The sequence below is a fragment of the Botryllus schlosseri genome, chromosome 12 (assembly GCF_051294905.1).
Source record: "Botryllus schlosseri isolate E-star chromosome 12, Bs_hap1, whole genome shotgun sequence".
Classification (NCBI taxonomy): Eukaryota; Metazoa; Chordata; class Ascidiacea; order Stolidobranchia; family Styelidae; genus Botryllus; species Botryllus schlosseri.
The window spans coordinates 498,847-518,958 of NC_137247.1; the positions used below are offsets into that span (position 1 = coordinate 498,847).

At 39.5% G+C, this 20,112-nt stretch overlaps 2 protein-coding genes and 1 long non-coding RNA gene across 5 annotated transcripts in view; 2 read left to right on the forward strand and 1 right to left on the reverse strand.

Annotated features, from left to right (window-relative positions):
* LOC145452005 (frizzled-10-A-like) overlaps positions 1–20,112 on the forward strand; it is a 297,630-nt gene that overhangs the window by 151,054 nt on the left and 126,464 nt on the right. The gene's annotated exons all lie outside the window — the stretch shown is intronic.
* On the reverse strand, positions 1,615–12,543 carry LOC145452137 (uncharacterized). 3 transcript variants are annotated; one of them, XM_080330361.1, is made up of 10 exons: positions 12,420–12,543; positions 8,529–8,653; positions 8,402–8,459; positions 7,329–7,477; positions 6,775–6,859; positions 6,277–6,377; positions 6,043–6,217; positions 5,090–5,387; positions 4,222–4,359; positions 1,615–2,998 (listed from the first exon to the last, which is right to left on the reverse strand). In XM_080330361.1, the coding sequence occupies exons 1-10, from the start codon at positions 12,475–12,477 to the stop codon at positions 2,758–2,760; spliced, it is 1,428 nt and encodes a 475-aa protein (XP_080186487.1). In that variant the 5' UTR covers positions 12,478–12,543; the 3' UTR covers positions 1,615–2,757. The 3 variants fall into 3 exon arrangements, with proteins under 3 accessions (XP_080186487.1, XP_080186486.1, XP_080186488.1); XM_080330360.1 differs by having other exon boundaries at positions 6,025–6,217; XM_080330362.1 differs by lacking the exon at positions 12,420–12,543 and adding an exon at positions 9,207–11,939 and having other exon boundaries at positions 6,025–6,217.
* LOC145452147 (uncharacterized) lies at positions 12,919–18,721 on the forward strand. Its single transcript, XR_013919211.1, has 2 exons — positions 12,919–14,461; positions 17,813–18,721. It is a non-coding gene; the product is annotated as an uncharacterized LOC145452147 (long non-coding RNA).

The window sequence follows — 20,112 nt, forward strand, 5'->3', positions numbered from 1 at the left end:
ACAAACACACTGTCCTATTTCGCGCTCCAATTAAAGAGACTATCACGAAACTAACTCAAGAATTATTTTATGAACGAATATGCGCGCAAATACAATTTAATTAAGAGAAGGAGAACGTGAATTCGCTTGTCTGGTCGAGAGAGGAGATGGTGTTTCTCATCCTCAGCCCATGCGTGTCGAAAAAGACGTCACTTCGATTGTCTGACTACTAGGGCGATTTTTTTTGACATGTCAAAATAAGTCAAAATTAAGTCAAAATTGTAGCACTATAGGTCAAAAAATGTCAAAATTGTGTACAAAGTTAAAACTTTTTTGCAACCTTCATTTCGTTTTTATCGTAGATTTTGCACTGTTGGTGAACTTATCATTTGACATTTTACAGCTTGTAGCCAGCTACTTTATAGGCCTACCGTTGTAGACGGCCCATTGTCTGCTCATTGTGAATCATAAACATTCAAATGAAACAAATAGGTTTGACATCTTGTTATGCTCAACGCATATCCTAATTGAAGCAAGACTGCGTGGTCAATGGGCATTGCATGCTTCTTATATCAACAAGCGCATGATGAAAAATTGTGATGTAGACACCATTGCCAGAATGAAGCAACACGGTGTGACTCTCTCTCTCTCTCTCTCATCAGCAGTGTACGAACAACTTCAGTGTTGTCAGACAACAACTGCTGCTGTTGAACGTTCTTTCTCCATTCTTGGCAGGCTACTTAGTACAAGGACAGACACTTTCTATCCGAGAATGTAGGAAAGTATCTTTCGTTGTACTACATTTTTTGAAAAATTATTTCTACTATAATGCGTAATGTAACTACTGGAATTCTTCATAGGGCCAGATTTCGTCAAAATAAAGTTTTTTCATGTAAAAATTTATCATATTTTAAGGCAAAAAAGTTTTTTTCAGGCCAAACTACTTCGTAAGGACGGTTCCCACCAGAAATGAAGATAAGTAGCAAAATTCTAACATTATGTGTCAAAATTTTGATTTTTTAGGTCAAAATCTTCCGTTTTTTAGGGAAAAAATCGCGCTACTGATTATTAATCACGGATTACAATTTATTGGGGCGTTTTTATGCACTCGTTCGTCGTCGTCGAGGAAGCTGCGTATTCAATTATTCGCGCGGGTATCCGTTAATGGTAATTAGTATAGGCATTTACGCGATATCAAGGACTCGCTAATTGACAGCGCTGATGATCTCGTTGGGCTGATGTCGTATCGAACTGGCGAGACAATAGAAATATTCAAAACTTTGAAATCGCTGGCGGCGGGCGTTCAAGCATTCTGTATGGGGTGGCCGCCACCCCATAAATATGTCATGGGGTGGAGTTCGCTACCCCGTAGGCTAACTCGGCGCCTGTGCCTATAACACTAAATCATAATTGCTGTTGTAGGGCTACGTCGTGTGCAGAGGAAGGCTGTGCTTTGAAAACGAAATCCCGTCCTTTTGAAATCCCGATTCTATGTCCAATTAGCCCATTTGCAATTTGTATCACGCTGTTGCGAGGCACTTTCCAAGGTGAAGCCTCGCATTTTTAAACTAGTCTCTGTACTGGTATGTTAAAATTCCACTCCTCCGTTAGCATGTATGGATCCAGGACACTATCTTTTGATGAAATACCTTTATTCGAACGCAATTATATACATTTCTATACAAAAAATACTTACGATGAAAGATAATGCATGGGCGTGTTTCAAATCGAAAACGAGCTCCTAGCGCTGTTGACGAACAAAATGTAAACAAAGCATTCGCTGGAACGTCATCCACGCGTGAAATCACTGACATTATGTCAGTTGGCATCGCGTGGCCTAAGTATTTGGTTTTGTTTTAACGCTATGTTGACTGTGTGCTCATCAGCGCAGTGCTAGATGGATTTATAGTGATTTAGATATATTTACAGTTGAAAAATGACACAGGCGCATTCACGATCAAGGGCTTTAAGAACTTAAATTCGTTGACATATTTTTGGGTTGATTTTGATAGACATTCGGGGTAGGTATGGATACAAAGATTATTCGCCAAATTTAGGCTTTGTGTTGAGTTTACGGTTGCTTTGCGGTTGAACGTGGGTCCGCGAGGTGTCAGTCTTTGACTGACCACTGACCAGTTATATTGCCAGAAGATTGACATTACAGCGCGATTTATATCGGATTTTTGAGCCGATGCCGATTACTAGAAATGATCGATAACCCCGATATATTTTGCCGATATTCAGAAGATATGGCATCTAGCTTAATGAACAGCCTTACAGCCATGGACATGAAATAAACTAGAAAAGCTGCATCTGGACACTTAGTAACCTGGCAGTAGTTGCTAACGAAGTACTTCTACTTTTCATAGTAGTCAAGTAGATTTTGCGTACTTGAACCTCTTACTCAAGTGGTTATAATTCTAGACAACTTTTGCGTAAAATTTTTCATTTTTTTTCCCAAAAAATCGCTCCTGTGATACGTACTTTTTAGTTACTTCTCTTTCTACTTGAGTACCAAAGTTGTAAGCTGTAATCTATAAGGAATAAATGAATATTCCCAGTGTAGTAGTCAAAGATTATAATTATCTGAGTCTCTACTACCATGATATCACGAAAATTGTCGATATTTTTTGCATCGAACCGCCGATATCGATCTTATTTCAAAGTATGATATGGAATCGATATGATCGGCGATCCGATTCTAATCGGCCGGGCTCTGAGTCGATGTAAATTGTCACGATAAGCTGATACATCATCGCAATGTTAAAAATTGATGTTTCACATGTTATTGACCGCGCGGTAGGCGACCCAATAGTTGTCGAACCCTGGTTTTTCGCTTTGCATCATTTTGTTTTTCTCCCTTTGCCTCTTTGAGTGTTCTTTTAAGGTTTTCAAGTCGACGTTGAACGACACGTCTGAGAGATCGTGGACGTCCTGGACCTGGACCTTGGGTGGTGGCACTTTGTACAGAGTGTGGTTGTTGTTGGTCATAATGGAGTGATCTTCGTCACTGGAAGACCTGGAAAGATACGAAAATTCGATATTGTTAGACACTCTTTGAGGCAGACTTGTACGAGAAAATTTTTAGTGCTTCTACAGTAAGTTAGAACGGGGTCTACGATGGCATGGGCCCTGTTAGAATTATAATGATAGCTGTACAGTTTCCTACTAGACTAGATTTAGAATGACTCAATTCACGAAAAGTTGGAGATTGAATCAAGCGAGATAGTGTAATGGTTGTGCGTCCGGCTTCTTGATCGGTAGGTCGTGGGTTCGATCCCCGGCCGGGTCAGACCAAAGACTCGGAAACTAGTATCCGCGGCTATCCTGCTAAGGCGCTCAGCAATCACGGATAGCGTGGAGAAGAAAAAACCGGGGGTGCAGACTAGATGACCTTACTATAAAGGCCGTATCGCATCTCCGTCGTCAAAGCATCTCGATGGTGCAGGCGAAAAAGAATACCATATCTCTCTCTCTCTCTCTCACTTCGTATCGAATCACAGTTGATCCTCATAAGTATAAGTATAAGTCTGTACGGCAAGCTTGTCACGTTTCGCAGTGTAAAGTTCTCCTGTTTCATTTTCAGGAAACGCAGGCATGACATTAGAATTGAATTGAGAGCATAAAAACATTTCTTCATTAGATTAGCACTAGATTATCGGCATGACACAGGGGTAATCATCAGCAACTAGTAGTGAATTGAGAAGACCATTGTATATAATTAGAAATATTTGTATACATTCGAAATTTTCGGTGTCCGGTCAATACCGAGAATGCTATTACAGAGAATGCTATTACCGAGAAGGACAATACCGAGAATGGACATTACCGAGAATGGACACGACCGAGAATGGACATTGTCGAGAATGCAATATATGCAATACAGGCATGTTATGCATATGAACAGGTCGTGTGTGTGCATCACGGCGTTGCCACATTCGGTATCGATTCTCCGGTATAAATTTCTCGACAACGTCCGTCACTAAGCTAGATTCTTAGCATTGGCCATTCTCGGTAATGTCCATTCTCGGTAAAAGCATTCTCGGTAATAGTATTGAAACAAATTTTCATGCCGGTGATGTCATATTTTTTGATACAATTTTTGATATGCAATATCCTTTTCAATTCTCTACTAGTTGCTGACGATTACCCCTGACGAAAATATGATGGTTCATTTCAATATCAATATTATATCATATAATTCGATATCATAAGAGTAGTAATGCTCAGCAAATCACGTACGTCGTGCTTCTGTAGACTCGGCTTCGTCTCAGATTCGGCGAACCGGGGCTCGAACTCGCTTCTGTGCTCGACGAGATGTTGAGATACTTGTCTTTGTTCGAAGGTTCCACGAAGCTGCTCGAATAAACCAGGTTCGATCTAGAATCGAGACGGGTGAAACGAATTCTTTTTGTGGCAAAACCGCAGGAGACGAGTAACGTAGTAATTCCAACTATACTTTTTGTGAGCACTCAAGGATAGGAATTGGCAATTTGCGCTACTTGCTCGACTGGTTATGATTTTAGACAACTCTCAATTTTACCTGAAATTTATTCGGCAAAACTAGGCCTATGAAATCTATACTTTTTTACTTACTGGAAAATTCCAACTTCTACTTGAATATTGATTTCAAGACTTTTCGGAGAAGTAAGGAATTGGTATTGCCTACCTACAGTACTTAATAGGTTATAAATTGAGATTACTTCCACTTTCACTAGATAACAGTTTTCAGTTTTTAGGCAAAACTATGCGTAGAATGCATACTGTTTACTTACTCGTAAAATCCTACTTCTACTTGTACTGGACTATACTTTTGACGCGGACTCTGACAACTTTATAATTCTAGTTTCCATTTCTAGAGACAAACTTGGCATAGAGAAATTTGCCATTCTCATGTCTATGAGAATGAACTGAGCTTGATTTTTGTTGAATTTCTTTATAATACGGAATTGAATTCTATTTACTCAATTCAAAAGTAGGTATTTGCGAAACCAGTCATTATAATGCAAATTTAATCAGGAGAAGCTGCAAATTTTCTAGTCATCCAACTCTATACAATACTTTGACCACCTGTGATCTAATCTAATCTAAACCAATCTAAACAACTCACTTCAATCTGGTAATCTCCGCGTTGTGCAATCTCAGTTCCTTGATCAGATCCTCCGTCCTGCCCGTGAGATCTTCCACGGACGCGGCCGACGTGGACATGCAGTTCGACCTCATGGTCCCGAGCCTGTCCATGGACATCATGGAGTACGCGGGTCGAATGCGCGATGTGCGGTCGTCCACGGACAGGGTGGAATATCCCGGCCTGCTGCTGAGAGACGAACGCTGAGCCGGCGGTGATATCGACAGGGTGCTGGCGCTGTATAGCGATGGCGGTGGAGTGACGTCGACTTCTGGCGTGTCTGGGAGAAAGAGATGGATTTAGACTTATACAAACTACCAATTTAGGTGCTGACTCTCTATTTTGGCAAGTTCTATAGTTGCGGATTTTGAAAAGTGAGAAGTTATATAGTTCAAGTTCTAGTTGGGGATTTCAATAAATGAGGAGTTCTAGTTCTAGCTGTCGACTTTCAAAACAACGTTCATTGCAAAAATACTATACAAGGTTATACAGCTAGAAAATTTTCAGCTTCTGCAAATAGCTTGGACTCGGAATGATATAGTGCGAGATAGTGTAATGGTTATGCGTCCGGCTTCTCGAGCGGTAGGTCGTGGGTTCGATCCCCGGCCGGGTCATACCAAAGACTCGAAAAATGGTATCCGCAGCTATCCTGCTCGGCGCTCAGCAATCACGGATAGCATGGAGGAGAAAAAAAAAACGGGGGCGCAGACTAGATGACCTCATGGGGCCGTATCGCAACTCCGTCGCTAAAGCATCTCGATGGTGCAGGCGAGAAAGAATATCATATCTCTCTCTCTACTAGCTACACAGTCTTTCCAAATTATATTCGAATTGGAATGACTGAAATTGGATGAAATTCTCGATTAGAATTAAATACAGCAAAAATCATAAATTAAAAGAAAATTGTCAGAACAAACCGAAAAGTGAATCTTTACCGAACGTGGACTTGTCGATTATCTCGGGAAAATCGATATCGCTGTAAACGTGTTTGTAAGCTGGTGTGACGCATTGGTTGAGAAACAGTTCGTCCGTGGCCTTATCCACGACCAGCAGCTCCAGGCGTCTGTCTGGGGAGGTTTTTATCCTCGTGATTACGACTGTGTGGGATTCCTGAACATTGAAAAAAAAATTGATATATTTTTAATTTTAATTTTCAATTTTGCACTCACCTTTTCCACGTTCAACCTGTTGATTTCCACGATTCTCTCGCCCGTCCGCAAGCCTGCCTTGTACGCTTGGCCGCCACGCTCCACGTTTTCAATGTAATGAGCTGAATGAGTTGATCGTTGTGAGCATATAGGCAGTCAATATAGGCAGTCGATTTACTTGCACCACTTACACAAGTGAATATCTTGTTAGACTATTTTCACTTCTTTTTCGCAGCTTTTAAGACAGGGATCAGTAAAGAAGATTAACTTTTCCCGAGAACTCAGAGTAAGTGTTAGCTACTTGCGCTGCTTAGTCAAGTGGTTAATATGTTTTTAGAATTTTTCCATTTCTTCTTGACATTTTTCAGTTTTTTTAGTCAAAACTAGGCCTAGAATACTTACTTTTATAATTACTTTGAAATCTGCATTACTACTTGTATTCGAGTAGAAATTTACGACGTTACTTGTACTTCTACATAAGTACGAACAATGGCTACTTTGATTTTCTTATAAACTCACCCAAAAGTCCTTTGGTGTACTCCCTGCATTTCGTCGACCTCAAAATGAGTGGCTTCCCAACAGTCTTCACCACGAAATCGAAGCCCTGTCAAGCAGACACGTTAACCACGCCCCCTCGGACTCGCCCTGTGTCCCTGGGCACAATGATTCAAAAACTCTAATCCGAATCGAGTCTCCATTCTCATGAATCGAGTAAAGTATTAAAAGGCGAAAATTAAACGATCCATTTCCCCTATAGGACTTAATTATCAACTAGAATTCTTGTCTCAATGCTTTTTCCAATCGCGCAATCCTTGACTTCTAGATCAGCTGTGTCGCTGTAACACAGCAATTGTCACAAAGTGCAATGAAATTGGTATGGTCGAAAAAATACCAAATATTTTAAGTGTAGAACTGGTATTATATTCTTTGTGGTCGCTAAAAGGTACATACTTGAACTTTCCAAATCAACCATGCTGTTACGAAGTTATAATTGGTTACACCAGAACACTCGACACGACTTGAATCGTAATAGAGGACTCAATTTTGGCCGATCTGAGAGAAGAGTGACTCACCGATGATCCTCTTTTGATTCTGACAATTTTCGGTCTTAGAGAAGTTCGATTCGGTGTGAGCGGTTGAATGGTCATCCCGTTGTCTGGACTTGAGAAGAACTGGTTCGCGTCAGCGTTGAACCGAACCACGAGTCGAATGCTTTTTAAACCTTTCAAGACAAATACCAGCTATCATACCAAAGATATGACCAACCTATGGATACGCAACACATGACTGCAAGGTTGAGCAACCTCGTTAACTCTATATTCATTACCTATAGCCAATAGATGACTAAGGGAACCGATGCAAATTTTCGACTTTCAAGAGCAATTTTGGGGTAGTTCCACTGCCTTGACCAGATTATAATATATATTTTCGGAATCAGTGCGACAGCAGCTTTCGTTGGAGACCTATTTTATTAAATTTGGCACTATAATCGCAAGCTATAAATCCACATTTGTTTACGAAGCTACGAGAAATTGCTGTGTGTAACTGATTGGCCGATCGTGCAGGCATGTGTTTCGCATCAAACCGTAGGTTCTCTATGATAAATCTTACTGACTGACCAAGGCAATTTTTGTCTTTTAATCGCAATTTTGGCGTAATTTCGGTACCATAGACAGTTTATATTTCATATTTTCGGAATCAATTCCACAGTAGCTTTCGTATGAGACCAATTTTAATGAATTTTGCGCTATCATCGCAAGCTATAACGCCATATCTGTTTCGAAGCTATCAGAACTTGGTAAGCAAATCTGTTTGACCAACCGTGCAGTCACGTGTAAGTTCTTTATGGTTAATCTTACTAACGAAACAATGAAATGTTTGGCTTTTAAAGGCAATTTTGGGGTAGTTTAGGGGGCCTGGACGAACATTTCTGGAATGAGTGCGAGAGTAGCTTTCGCTCGATACCATTTTTGATAAATTTTACGTTTGTGTAGCAAGCTACAACATAACATAACATATAAACATATCTGTGTATGAAGCTACCAGGACTTGCTAGGTCTATCTGGTTGCCCAACCGTGTAGCCATGTGTTTCCCATCTATCCGTAGGATATCTATGGCCAGACTGCAAAATCAAAGATATCTCACCTTGCAGTAACTTGACAACACTAGTGTGGCTTTCGGATTCTACGTTGATTTCGTTGATCTAAAAGTGAAACAATCAAATTTACGTCGCTGTAAGCAGGATAGTGACGTATAATTTCTGAGACTTTACCTCAATCATTCTGTCGCCCGGTCTGAGTCCAGCAACTGCAGCAGGAGAGCCGCTGATGACACGAAGTATGAAAGTGTCTGTGGTTTCATTCTCGCAGCACAAAACAAACCCGAAGCCCTCTTCTCCTGAGAGAGAGAGAGATAGAATTGTTGATTAGGTTACACAAAAAAATAGAATAATATAATATATATTATTCAATTGTATGAAGTTCTGTATACCTTCAAGAGCCTCTTTAAAAACAATACATAAACCCAAAAACAGAGATGGGAAAGAAGTCACGGTCGCTACTCTTTTAGAAGTAGAAGTAAATTTAAAATGTGAATTTCTACTCGGTACCGATTTAGAAGGAAGTTAAAAAGTATGTATGCTAGGCCTATAGTTTTTCCTTAAAAACTGAAAACTGTCAAGTAGAAGTAGAAGAAGTCATGAAAAAAAACACCACTTGAGTAAGTCATGAGTAGTAGATTTCGCTTTGTATTTGAAAGAACCGAATTTGATGATTTTGGACGGATTTGGTATGTAATGTATAGGGGAGGGGGTGCTTCTCGACAAACTGAGGCTTATTGCACCATGCCTGTTTAGTGTTTACTCATGGAACTCTATGTCCCTACTGGACAATATAACAAAGTCTAGTGGCAGTGTTGATATGACTCAAGTCACCTTTTTCGTATGACTTACTTGACTTGACTCGAGTCACGTTGCAGAAATGACTTGACTTGACTTGACTCGACGCTTCAGAAATGCAGATTGACTCGTGACTCGAAGCAAAATTTACGAGTCAATTTCAATTCACCAAGTAATCGATGTTGACTAAATCGCCGTATCTGGTATAAGTTCTGATTGCTAGCAATTCATTCAGCGATTGTGCGTTTTACCGAGCTTCCATTGTTATATCTCAAATAAATTGATCGCAAACGCAGTGATCGGAGCTTACAGCTTACATTGTCAAGGGCAGACTTGGGCAAAGTGCGGCCCGCGAAGAGTTATCTGGAATTCAAAACTTAATACCTGTCTGTGGACTAGAATCATAGAGTTAGGGTTGGCCCCGCCCTTTTAGTTTGTGGCGAGCGGGTCGCCGTGGAGTATAACTTAAGTTGGTTTTATGGTGAAAATCACCAAGACAGACACTCGGCTTAGGGCGAATTTCTGAAGCACTGCTAGTTTCCAGCAACCACAAAGCCTATTTCATCAAGCTGTAGGCTACACTGCTCGGGAGGCAGCGACTAAGACAAGCTTGTAGTATTCTAAATACATTTTATTGTCTTGATAAGAAAACGAGTTTGTTGATTAAAAAGAGTTTAAAATGTATCATGTTTACCGTTGTTTTGAATTAAGACGGCGAATAATTTCTTAAAAAATAACCTTCACTTTCCCCATTACCTAATAAATGGCTCGAGATGACTTGTGACTCGAAGGTAGTGACTGGATCCCAATACTGTATAATAGTGATTGTACCATGTAAGGACTTTTAATAGCGAGCTCAGCGAAATTGGAATATTGTGTCTATGTGCGGGTTGAACTAGATTAAAATTGTATCGAACTATAATTATCGTTCACAAAGTAACCGTAGGATGGTACAATTTCATGTGTTATCTAGTCAAATTTGATTTATTTTATAATGAATTCAAACTTTTTCAACTCCAACAGCTTCACTTCTATACACGTTGGAATTGAGCTAGATTTAGTGTGCAACGTTTTTGCAGCCAACATAACAATTTTAGCTAATAGCCGCCAAAATTTAATAGAAGTTATTTTTGAGCAACCTCATAGGCTCAACCTGCGTGACTCATTGCAATGATTTTATTTGTTTGTTTGTTTGATTTGATTCTAAAATCCGGAACAGGACCTGTATTCTGTATTTTACAACATGAATGCGAGTTATCGAGTTTTCCGAGTCTGCATGAGACCAAGTTAACCGTTACCAAGAAATTAGAGGCTGAAATTTACGATCCTTTCCAACGACCATCATCCGGACGTGACTATGATTGATACGAAAAGTGTGACACTAGAATTTCAAAAGCTTGTAACAACAAAATCACTCGATTGTGAATCATAATCGGACTTGTGATGAGCGTATCGATAACGGTTTTCAAGCCCTCGGGCAATCGCGTGCTGGCTTTGATGTCTCCGCCTCGTTCTGCATTAGTCTATAACTTTGCTGTCTTTTGTATTTATCATTGATGAGCGAATTTTTTTTTCAATTTTGAGATTCAAATCCAACAATTATTAATTCTGTCTCTTGTCTATAGATTCAAGTCAAATTCTGTTTATGGCTGAAATTTGTTCGGTAGTCTTATGAAAATTGAGAAATATCAGAAATTTCGTGTCCAAGTGCGAATCTAAAGTTAAAATTTGTCTCCTGTCTATAAATCCAAGTCAAAATCCGAGCTTTAAAGTGATCGTAAATCCGGTTAAAATCATCAAATCCGTTTTTTCAAATACAATCCATCTCAACAAGCCGTGGTTTGAGCAAGACCCGTTTTTACCAATCTTGACAAAATTTGCATATTTGTTGCATGTTGTCACTCCCGTTGCAATAAACCCGCATTTCGTGACTAGCTTCATAATGACGGTGATCAGTTCGGAAGCCGTGGGCAACATTCTTTGAACGTTGTCGAAACGTTTCTTTTTCTTAACCTTGCGATAAGATATCCATAAACACTATTGTGATGGCATTTTTGAACACTGTTGCGATAACAGCTCGCGATAAGGCAATAATGAGGCAACAAAGATCTACATCGGAGTCTATGGCAGTCGCGCCAACAACAATTACGAAGAAGATTCAGTTTCACGAATTTCTATTCCAGCGGGCAAACTGAGGGAGTCGCTCTTAACGATGTTCAGAATTTGTGGACTCTTTTCAATTCCAGTAGTTCAACTTCAAGTAGGATCTGCTTACTTACGCTAACTTCCTCAAGAGGTTATGGTGAAAACTGTTTCTATTTCTATACTCGACAGTGTTCAGTTTTCTAGGCAAAACTAGGCATAGAATATTCACTTTTTGAGTTACTTGGAGATCTCTACTTGTACTTGAACTTAAGTAGAAATGTAAGACGTTAATTCTACTTCTACTTGAGTACGATGACTACTCTGTGAATAAAATGATATCAAATTGTCACACGCCATCAGCTAATGCCAGTCAGAACACGACTTGTAAGTTTGGTCGCCGGATTGGCTGGCGTTGAGTCACAATTACGTGATTTTCGTGACTGTCTCGAACCCCGCCCTGTACTTAGCAAGCAATTATTGCTAGACGTATCTGTAAATAGATATCGTATTTTTGAGCCGATACCGATAAAACCGATAACTGTAGCACCTTCACCGGTAAATTCACCCGATATTTAAAAGAATATGGCATCTAGCTTAAGGCGCATTTCCAAAACTTCACAGCATATATTAGTACAGCTCTACAGTCATTGACTAGTAAGACTAGTAAGCAGACGTGATCAGTAACAAAGTATATTATATTTACTTCCGTTCCAGTTTTCCGTTTTTTTTTTTTTTTTTTTTTTGGGGGGGGGGGGCAAAACTGGGCCTAGAAAACTTGCTTTTTTGCTTACTCAACAACCGCCACATCTACTTGTACTTGAGTAGAAATGTGCGACGTTACTTCTACTTCTACTTGAGTACCAACACTGGCTACGTTGACCACTTGTGCTTGTAATCAATAATAAATATTTGAATATTCCTAGTCTAGCACTCATAATCCTCTGATTCCCGACCACCTAGCATGCTGTGTCTGCGCGATAATCACCGATATTTATACATCTAAAGTCCGATACCGATATTTTTTATTTATACGGATATAATCTCCGATAGTTTCACGTCAAAAAGCCGATACCGATTTATTTTTATTATCGGTGAACTCTAACTATAACCTCGAAAACTCACCCCTTTCCAGATGGCACACTCGCCTGGGACCTTCCCGTCCGTAGATGCCGATATCCATCACGCCTTTAACGCGGCTATTTTAAGAAACTATAATCCTGGAAACAAAGGGCGATTGTATAAAATAGAAGCCACATTGTTGTGACTTGACAATACCATGACGTCATACGGCAGGCAATATTTGTTGACAAAATCCAGATTTCCGAATTGCAACCAGATTTGACATTCACACACAAACGGTCTATCTGTTCGCGCCAGATTTGGACAACGGCATCATTCTACCTGTTTAATGAGACACATTACAGCGAATTGCGGTAATCTAATTATGCTCTAATTTGTGAAAGGTTTCTATGTTCTCATTTTAATTCTTATCCAATTTCTGGCTTTCCTGTAAATGCTGCAGGTGAACTGACCGGAGCGAGCCAAGCTCGGTGTACAGACATTTGTAATTCTCACGCTTATGGAAATCAGCTCGGATTGATAGGAACTGAACTTGATTTAATTTAAAGTTTTTGCGAATTCAGTCATTCGAATTCTAATCGAATTTGAATAAAAAAGCTGTGTAGCTATCATTTTAATTCTAAAATTTTCCAGTCGTCCAACGTTGGTTCATAACTTTTATAAAATAAAACGTGAAATTCCATAACGATGAATATCTTGAAGCAACGATGTTCTTCCTATATCTTACGTGACAAGGTATCCGATAAGGATGTCTTTATGACAACACAGTTTCGCCCACCATCGCAAATGGAGCGCCCGCGGCGCTGCGTTTACGATACGCGATTTCCTGCGAATGGCTTCGGGAATTTTCTAAAGAATGTCAAATATCTGTCGCATTAATATTCATCATTTTAATAAAGCTTCCGTCAAACGTCAGGCCACGAAAAGTAAGCGTTTTGTTCACCACGAAACCGTTTAAGCGAATTACAAGTCCGATCATAAAGACGGAAAGAAGCGATTTGACTTGGGAAGCAAAGCTACCGCCTACAACATAGCGAGTGACGTCATAATTATCGATCTGATCGATTAGCGGGAGTCTGATTGAAAGTTGTTCCTATTCTTTTTCTCTTATCGCGGTCTTGTCCTGTTTTTAACTGATGAAAATGCTGAAATACTGATCAAAAAGTGAATAAAAATTCGCATGTTCAAATTATTAACAAACTGAACTGAAGTTACGCGCATCGCGCGAATTACTTTGCTGCTTTGTAGGACACGCCCCCCACGCGCGACCGGGTGCATTAGAAAGTCACCCAAAGTAATCTCATATGGCTGTAGCCTCCGAAACATGAAGACTGGGGTTGAAAAACCATAAAATTTCCAGCTATTTCAAATTAGATCAGACATATGATTAAAGCAACACAGTTTTGCCCAAGTCAGACTCAGAACTACTGAATTCGCGAAAATCTCAAAAATTGAATGAAATTCCGGATTGCAAAGAAAATCAGTAAACCAGAAGTTAGATTGGTGGTAACACGAAAGTATAAAAACGCTTCGCAGATTAGAATAGAATTATTATTATAATCTATAGATAACCTGCATGTGGCTCTAATGAGTCAAGAATTATATACAGTAGTTCAATTTTGATTTGAAACTGTCGATTCACAATTATCAAGACAACGTGTGTCGCCCGTGTAGTCTAAAACAATATACTCTATCATCTGATTTCAACTTTTAATCCTCCTTTATACGCGCGGCCTGTTTATTTCAAAACGATCCCTATACGCAAACCCGTTCAAATCTCAACTCCTGCGAACCTCGTAACTCGAACTCCCTTCGAAAAGCAGCAGTTGCCATACGTCACCGTTCTGGCAGCGACTGAAATCTCGACGCGACGTCGCTATAGGACTGGTGATAGCCTGGGGCTGTGTTCGATATTTTTAGAGGCCGTAAAGAATGCAGAGATTGACTCGCTCAACTCAAGACTGTTCTTGCATGCATGTCAAGTTGAGAAGATATAATGATACGCATTGTTGTGAATTATATCTGAAGCTGCATCTCGACATAAGACTTGGACAACTAGGCCATTCTAATTAGACTCATCAGAGGTATTTCGATTGTAATCTAATTTGTGACATGTTTCTATGCTCTCATCTTAATACTAATTGATAGTTTTCCTGAAAAGGCCACAGGTGTATACTGTAGAGTCACACAGTGCGAAACGAGCCAAGCTTGCTGTACAGACATTTGCCATCGTGCCTATGTGAACCAACTCTGGTTTGGTACGAAGTGAACTTGATTTTTGTTGTATTTCTCCTTCTATTTCCGAATTTAAATTTAGTCTTTTTGCCAATTTTGCTAATTTAAATCGAATTTGGAAAATATTGTGTAGCTATAATTCTAATTTTATTCGAATTTGAAAAAAACAAACTATATGGCTATTATTCTAATTCTAATAGAATTTGGAACAGTTGAAAATAATTTAGTTGTCCAATTCTTATCGGCATCTACTGTTGTCGTCACAGTAACACTCAGCAACGAAATACTTCTACTTTTCGATGTACTCAAGTAGATTTAGCCTACTCACTACTTACTCAAGTGGTTACGATTTTAGACTACTCCTTATTGCTAGTTTTCAGTTTCTTAGGCAAAAAGAAGCCTCGAATATTTACTTTTTTACGTATTTGCAAATCGCTACTTCTATTTGAGCACAAATTTACAGCGTTACTTCTACTTATACTCTGTAAAATTATTACTATACTTGACCTTTGCTTCCGATTTGTATGTTTACTGCAAAATTACCTAGAATTGCAAACAGCGGACTTATTTATAACGCGGGCGTGATGAGATCTAAAATATCGACCTATCGCATTTTGACACATGCAAAACCGCATTTTTAGACGTTGTATTTTTTTGTCTTATATTTCATTACTTTTTATCTAGCGTGCATGCATCTCATTTAATGCTCTAGGCCCAGGTGGCTGTCTGATTTCAAAGACTACTCCAAGTCGTTTCGTCACCTTCCTATCTTTTCACTGCGTCGCAATCTTGTGGTGTTTTAAGAGGATAAAGTTATTAACAATAAACTCGACTAAACTCGTCTTAGTAACACTATATTACCGTACTTGATCAAGACTTTGCTACCATATTTATCTGTTGTAGTATAAGTTACCTAGAATTAGAGACAGTGAACTTGTTTATGACCAGACTAGTTCATCTCTGAGGTCATTTCTGTCCGACATCGAATACTGTGTTTCATATTTCTGTATCATATTGATGCAGTTTTTGTCACGTATGAAAGATAAAAGTCTTTATATACTGTCACTATTCTGATATAATCAGTTCCACATCCCTTGGATACTCATCAATATCATACAAAATTTTAGTCTAGCTTGTCCGTCTCTGTACAAGTCTTGTGCTAAATTCAATCGAGTAGGCTATATATAATATATTGATGTCAGTGCATGGAATAAGAGCTTCGTGGAGGTACAGAACTTCAATACGCAATTGAATAATATATTGATATTGCAATAAACCCGAATACTTTCGGCTGACAATCGTCAGGGGTAATCGTAAGTAACTAGTAGAGAATTGGATGGATAATGGAGAATTGTGATACTATTGTTGATAAACAATGTTCTTTCCAATTCTTTGCTAGTTGCTGACGATGACCCCTGACGAGTGTCATTCCCAAATATTCGGGCTCAACTTCTTGTGAATTCAAACAGCAATGTTTCAATTCTATTCTCTCCAGCTACGGCTAAATTGTATTTGCACCATGCATGGATTAATCGTGAATTGTAATCGTAATCGACTACTCCGCGATTTTGCTGTAATCGTAATCGTAATCGATTACATTGATAAAGTAATCATCTCATGTCTTATTTGCACTGACCAATTTTATCCATTAATTTCTAATTTTTTCCTGATGTTGTGTAATTTTGTGTATTTGCTCCTGCATCATTGCTAAAAAAATTGTATTAGATAATCTCTAAAGCTTTGAGTGTAACGATGTCTATTGTAATAAGATGCTCCTTTCCTGAATGGATCAACTTTGATGGCTCTGTTGTATCGAGCCTCCCGCAGCTCATCTTTATTGTATACCCTATTTCAGTGAAATGCATTTTTGTTATTGATTTAGATCAGTGGTTCCCAACGTGGGCGATATCGCCCCCCAGGGGGCGATTTGACGGTCTAGGGGGGCGAAAATAACGAAGGGGGCGATAGGGGGGCGAAAACGAACGAAGGGGGCGAAAGCAACGAAGGGGGCGATAGGGGGCGATGGCTCGTTAAAACGGCTATATTGGAGTCAGGACCGTAACTACCGCATCCTAAACTCCCCAATTGGGGGTGGGGGCCAGAGCTCGAGGGGGTCCCCAAATTATTTCGTGAAATAGCATCAAATATAGAGTAATCTTTTAGAAATCATGCAACTTTTCTAGAAATTTTTCGCGCTGGGCGCGACTTAATAATATCATATATCTTGATTTTGGGGTACCCGTCACCCAACAAAAATACGCATGATTTATGGAAATGGGAGACCTCGGCGTCGGCCATTACTGCACCACGACGCACCAAGACATATGAAGTAAAAGGCCATGTAACATGCGACTCCGAGAAGTGTGCCAGAACGATCAGCAGCGAGAAGGCCTTGGCCGAAAAGGAATGCCCTTGTGCTGACCGAAAACTTCGATATATAAACATATATGTTTAATTGTCCATTGGCGCCTCAATGGCGGGCGTCGAATGTTTCTGTTCTGGCGACCTTAACCCTACAGGACAATTGCCATCCCGCAAGGAAAAAATTATTTGCCAGTACAGAACTACCAATTCGAAATCATGCGAGTTTTTTAGTTTGGTACGTTTTAACGATTTCCATATCTTCTGACATAGCAAATATAGGAGGTCACGAAATAGCATCATGTAACGAAGTCAATGTAACAACGATTCCGCCCGAAGATGTTTAATTATTATTTAGGGGTCCTACCTTTTCCAGCACACCACACTCAGCTCTACCGGTAAATCTGATTACGGGAGCAGAAAGAGGATAAAAAATTGATAGCAATATATATGCAATTCCCGACCATATTGACCGATTCAAACATGAATTATATAAATTTGTCGCGCTTCGCGCGTTTAGGCGAAATACGATGAGTCACCAAGAGTACATGAAATAGGGTATAGTTGATATATAGCGACAAAAGGCCCACTGGCTGAGGGGGGTCTGGGGTTTGGTTCATCACCCTATGGGGCCAAAGACCAACTTTTTTCGGGGGGGCTGACGAAATGCTGTTTTTAGTTTCCCAATATTTGGGGGCGATGATCGGTGTGGAGCTTCAAAAGGGGGCGATAAGTCAAAAAAGGTTGGGAACCACTGATTTAGATGGTTGACAAATAAGGTCTCTCTCTCTCTCTCTCTCTCTCTCTTATTCTTAATCTGAATGACTCTCCATTCACAGGTGACTCAACGCCGGAAATCCGGTAATCCCGGAAATTTGACGGCAATTTCCAGGAGCGATCAATTTAATTCCGTTCGACACGAGAAGACGCATCAATTTTTAAAATGCACGCTAACATGATGGATTGCCTTGAAACCGATACTTAAATATTGTTGTGGAAATTTGTAATGCGGTCAAGATAGAACCGTTTCGATCGCAAACGAATTCGAACGCTCGCGTATAAGCTGACATTGATTGGAAATCCTTTTGCCGGCTTGAAAATTGCAGCTTTTAGCAAATATGCAAAGTGATGGTTCTTAACCAGGGTCACACGAACCCCAGAGGTTCGCAGCAGGAGGTCAAAACACACGCGACTCATACAACAGAAGTCACAATGATTTGAACTTTACATTCATTATTAGGGTTAACATCTTTTGAGATGCGGAAAAGAAGACACTTATTTTTGAAATCGCAAAACTTATAAAATCGGACGAGAAAACGGGTAGTTTGAAAATGTTGACTGGAAATAGGCCTACTCTCGTGTTGAATAAAAAAAAAGGTCATTCTTCCAAATCAACTCCGGGAAGACCCGATCTGTGGTTATTTTTTTAGTCATCCTTGCCATCGAAATCAATATTTCGCGTCAGTTATGGCGTCTTTCAGTTCTGCCTGTACAATCGATTGACTTTCAAAGTTATGTAGGAGGACGAATTACCAAAAAGGAGAATATTTGGGCGTCCTCGGAGGACATTTTCGATTTCTTGAAAAAGGAGGACGAATCCTTCTAGACAAGAACGTATGGTTACCCTATTCATTATCATCTTTTTGTTTTGCATGAAAATCATGTTTCAATGATTTTTTTCTTTTAACACTGTTCGTTCATTCAAAGTTCATTTTGTGCCAAAGAATTATTACATGTGTAATGTGGTACATTTATGTACTTATGAGAAAATGTGGAGTTCACATGTTTACTAAATGTTGAGAACCACTGCTTTAAAGCGATACGACACAAACGTACGTCGGTGTCGAGTCTGAAACATTGGTATTCGGGTGCATATGGGGGATTTCGAATCTCTAACAGAATCATCTGTGATTACCCCTGATTCGAAGCAAGACTTTCAATTTGGATCAGGTGATTTTTGCACTGGGTACATCATGTTTGGTCCGTGGACATATGAGCATGCGACACTTGAGCATGTGGGTTAAATTTCGCGTGAGGGTTGGGTTAGGATTCGATTTAATTTTGGGGTTTGGATTTAGGGTTAGGTTTAGGGATAGGTGATAAATTCAGTGTTAGGATAGGATTTGGAGTTAGATTTCAGGTTTGAGTAGGTTTAGGGACGGAGCTAGGATTATTTTATAGAGTTAGGATATATAAGAGTATTGATTTCAAGGTTAGGGTTGGGGTTAGGATATATCGTCGCGGCGAAATCAAAGTAGCTTATCTCCATTTTTCAATTTTGAGATCCAGTTTTCAAACTTACAGAAAATCAAAATTTTCATTCCAACAGCGACAATATAGAAATATTAACTTGGGTGTAGGGTTGAGATTTGGGTTAGTTTTAGTAGGGTTACCATGTTCTGAGATTCGAAAAAGAGGTCAGTTTTCACTATAGTTACAAAAATAATAGCGGATGAGAAAACGAGCAATTTAAATTTTTTGCGGGAAATATTGTTTGGTTGACCAAGAAAAGGTCATTTCAACTTCCGAAATACCGACTCCCACATAAAATAGGATGGAGTTGACGGTTTTTTAAGTCAACCTTGCCGTCACTGCAGTCGAAATGCTGATTTCGCGTCATTTATGGCATTTTTTAGTTGTCTGTTGTACAATCGCCTGCCTCGCAAAGCTATGAAGGAGGACGAATTATCAAAAAGGAGAATATTTGGAAGTCGTCGGTGGGCATTTTCGATTTTTGAAAAAGGAGGACAAATCCTTCTAAAGGAGGGCGTATGGTAACCCTAGTTTTAGGGATATGAATGAAGTCACGCGCTAAAGTGACCCATGCTATTATGGCGTATACTTCAATGTGTCGCACGCTGAATTGTCCGAGAAATATTTTGTATTTACTAATCTAGTGACTAGTAAATCCAGCAATTTACTTTAACCCGTGACTAGTATTTTCTAATTTTTATTGCGTTCGATTTGCAGTTCGACTTGACTTCTTGATTCCAGGCATTATAAAAGCATTAAAAACAACTACATTGACCCCATCCCTAAATACAATGTTCTATCAGGACACTTAATTGCGAACCAAACTCTATCTTGAAGATATCGGGTCAAGAATCAACCGAATTACAACTCGTTACATCAATGACTC

What these genes read in the sequence shown, in the direction of transcription:
- LOC145452137 (XM_080330360.1), bottom strand. Translation starts at nt 12,477, where the DNA reads ATGGATATCGGCATCTACGGACGGGAAGGTCCCAGGCGAGTGTGCCAT. An exon ending in CGGGCGACAGAATGATTGAG is followed by an intron (nt 8,460 to 8,528) that starts GTAAAGTCTCAG and finishes TTTCACTTTTAG; the next exon opens with ATCAACGAAATCAACGTAGA. An exon ending in GTACACCAAAGGACTTTTGG is followed by an intron (nt 6,378 to 6,774) that starts GTGAGTTTATAA and finishes CAACTCATTCAG; the next exon opens with CTCATTACATTGAAAACGTG.